Here is a 3,733-nt window from a genome sequence, read left to right as displayed (position 1 = left end):
ATCTCTCGGTCTTAACTCAAAAACTCCAACATCTTGATCATAATATTCGTCGGTACCGACATAACCCATCAAAGGACTTGTCGTAACTCTTTCTTTCGCAACATGACTTTTTCTAAGGTTCTCTTGCACTGTGGACCTGGGCGTGGATATGTCCTTATCCACCGGATCTGTCACCGGGTTCTCCTGCACTGTGGGACTTGGGACAAATCCCTCTTTTCCAAGGAGTCCAACCTCCTTTAAAAGCCTTCTCACAGCATTGATGATTCTCATCTCGGATGCTTTAATTTCGGCCCTGAAATCGGTCTTCAATCGGTCTTCAGTGCTTCGAGACTTGACACTCCGTGAACTCTTTGTGTTTCCTTTTGTATCCCTTGTTGTGGTATGAATCTTTGTTGTGGTTGTTGTCGTTGTTGTGGTTCTTGTTCTTATTCTTCTTCTTCTTCTTCTTCTTCTCGTCCCTCATCTTCTATTTCATCTTCATCTACCAAACTTTTCCCCTTCTTCTTTTTCTTTGAAGAATTTCTAGAACGAATTTCCATTTCATGGATTTGTTTTCCAGTATACACTCTCCGGATTCCTCTCAAGATATTGCATCCATATTTAACCGTTGGATCTTCACTTCCATCGAGATCCTCTACATAAAAAAGAAGAGCTTCTTATGTCGGTTCCTTCTTAAGAATGCTCTTAATTCCCTGAAAAATAGATGAGACTTATTGTTACTATATGCATCATGTCACAATGTGATTGAGTCACATGGTCCCATGTGATCGAGTTACACGGTACCATGGGACCGAGTTAAATAGTACCATGTGACCAAATAGGTTATGGTACCATGTGACCGAGGTACATGGTACCATGTGACCGAGTTACATGGTACCATATGACCGAGTTACATGGTATCATGTGACCATGAAACCTGTGACCAACACACCGTCCTATTTTATATGTACATTTGCTTTAGTGTCAATCTGGTCTATAACAGTGTTGAAACTCCATCTGACATTTGCTTTGATGGATTTCTTGCACATTCTGGGACACGTCGGATCCGCTCCCTCGACGTCTTTGTACATCCCGTTGGCACCCAAATTTGAGATGCATTCGAAAGGAAGCAATTGTACCATATTGTGTAAATATTAAATTCCAAAACAAATCAATATAATTACGGTACTTTTCATTTATACACATAGTAAAAAACCCTTACCATAAGAGGGATTATAAACCCCCGACAATGCCATTTCTTCTTCGGCCCTCCACTTCAGAAGCTCTTTCTAACTTGATCAATTATTCTATCAAATGTGTAGCGTCCCCATGGAAATCTCTCACAGAAAGCCAAATCATCCACCATGTCCACCAAATCATGGTTTATAAATTCATCTGTGGTGTCATGATCTAGTATTTCTCTGAGCAACATGATAACAGTCAGTTTCTTCCTATCAACAGCCCTTTGATTTGGCGTCTTCTCGAGATGTCTTATCACACTCTCCTTAGACACCTTTCGATTTCCAAAAGTCTTCACTCTAAACTGCATTTTCCTCATATATTCCCAACCAGCCGGATACTCACCGCATTTCAATCCGAATATGAGAGCGTGTTCAACTATGGAGTATCTAATGGGCACACCATTTAGAACAAACCATAATTCATTTTCATCATCCACAATGATACAATGGTTTATCAGGAATGCTGCTGGAGCCATCTTCAGCGTGCCATCAAATTGCATGTGAAACAAATGCTGAAACTGCGACTCATGACTGAAATGCCTCCATTCTTCAGGGCTTAACAAGTCTTTCAGTTTTTTTATTGTGTCCGATGGGTAACACGGAATTTATCTTAGGAGAGAACTGAATGTCTTCCATTTTGTACATAAACGACAACTGCACAACAATAAAATAGATTAGATCATGTGGCCTATTCTCCTGTGACCTGTGACTTATTGTCCTGGTACCATGTGACCTATTGTCCTGTGAACCTATGACCATGTCACATAGTACCATGTGACCTATTGTCCTGTGAACCTATGACCATGTCACATAGTACCATGTGACCTATTCTCCTGTGACCTATTGTCCTGGTACCACGTGACCAATTGTCATGTGACCTATTGCCCTGGTACCATGTAACCTATTGTCCTGTGAACTATGACCAAGTCACCAGTCACCATCTGACCGAACCGATCCTGTGACCTAATTTACATCGAACCCTAACACTTATATCATTGTGACCAAAATCAACATATCATTCATCATCCAAACATCGACCCACACATCCCGTCACCTATATCACTGTGACCCAAATCAACAAATCATTTCGATTTTAACCACTTCAACCCAAACATCATAATGCTATCCCTAAAATTTCGAATACAAAACCCTAAGTTTCTATCATTTTGAATCATCACGGAAAAACATCAAGGAAATATAAAAAACTTTCAAAATCATGCAAATCTGAGAAAAAGAGAAGTAACCTACCATGTGGTCGTTTAACTCCGCAATTTAGATTTGAGAATCTGATACACGCCTCGGCTACGAAGTAGAAACCTCGATGAAGTGATGGAACCAAAGATCAATCACCGGCACTCTCTTGGAGGCACTCGAACTCAATCTCGGGTTAACAATGGATTTCGAAGTGGAAATGGTATCTAGCTCAATCACCGGCACTTTCAAGGCTCTCGAATTCAAGCTAGATAGAATATGGATGGAGAATGGATCGAAAGAATGATAGAAACCTCGGACAAACCAAGGGTAATCTCGGACATACCAAGATAGGGCTCTCGGACACACCAAGAGAGACAATCGGACAGACCGAAAGGAGAGCAAGCTTTAGCTCGAAAATAAACTCTTTTGATTAAGCAAATCTGATCTCAAATGAGTTCTTACAACATATTTATAGAGGATTAAGTAGGTAGCAACAACTAGAATTACATTAATGCAAGTCTACATGCAAGAGGGGTAGGAGCCTATGCATTTAATAAGGTAGGTGGGAAGAATATAGTTGTTGGGACTTTGCTTGCAGCTCAAGAAGCTTCCTTTTGCATGTAGGGTTCGGCCATGATGGTGAAGACGTGATGCAGGCCATGTCGGGGTGCGTCGGCCTCGTCTTCGTCCCGTATCCCGCTCAAGACTTGATCAACGACGCCATATAGTAGTTGACGAAGTGCTCGAGTTTTGGCCCGAGTGATTGGCGGCTCGGTCCTAATGTATGCTCGTGGGGCACCCTTCGCGTGATGGTCGTTGTCGAGCTTTGCGGGATCAAGTGATCGTGTAACGTCTTGATCACTTGACATGTCCAAGGGCTGGTCTTCGGTTGATTGCTCCGAGGGATCCATGTTCGCTCCTAGCTCCGTGTGCTCCGCATCCAAGTGCTCTTGCTTCGGCTCCATGTCCTCATCAGAATCGGTCTCGTTCGAAGATGCGACGAAGATGAGTGAACCACTGTTGTAGAAGCCATTTTCTCCTTCTTTGTGCTTCGAATCTCAGGAGAGTAAAGACAGAGACTTACGAGAGGAAAATCTCAGCTTAAATCCACATATTTTCGGCGAAAATTCGACGGTTTCGAAAGAAACGGAGGAAATGTCGAGAGTTAGGGGAGGGAGGGAAATGTCGAGAGTGAGGAGAGAGAGGCAGAACGTGGGTTGCTGTAGGAGAGAGAAAGAGAGAATCGTTTTTTTAATTTAAATTTCAAATGGGTTTTATGGTCTTTTAATAAAAGTATGAGGGTATAATTGGTGTTTGCA

The 3,733-nt window shown here is 42.1% G+C and overlaps 1 protein-coding gene across 1 annotated transcript; it reads right to left on the bottom strand.

The window, feature by feature from the left end:
• Positions 1–1,255: 1,255 nt before the first annotated feature.
• Positions 1,256–1,696, bottom strand: LOC104822875. Its single transcript, XM_010554233.1, has one exon. It carries the CDS (start codon positions 1,694–1,696, stop codon positions 1,256–1,258), a length of 441 nt encoding a protein of 146 aa, XP_010552535.1.
• Positions 1,697–3,733: the final 2,037 nt, after the last annotated feature.

Source organism: Tarenaya hassleriana, unplaced genomic scaffold (genome assembly GCF_000463585.1).
Source record: "Tarenaya hassleriana unplaced genomic scaffold, ASM46358v1 Cleome38, whole genome shotgun sequence".
NCBI classification, from domain to species: domain Eukaryota; kingdom Viridiplantae; phylum Streptophyta; class Magnoliopsida; order Brassicales; family Cleomaceae; genus Tarenaya; species Tarenaya hassleriana.
The sequence above is the reverse complement of the archived record's forward strand: the minus strand, read 5'-3'. Positions and strand labels throughout refer to the sequence as shown.

Excerpts from the sequence above, each read along its gene's own strand:
- LOC104822875 (XM_010554233.1), bottom strand. The coding sequence starts at position 1,696 with ATGGCTCCAGCAGCATTCCTGATAAACCATTGTATCATTGTGGATGAT.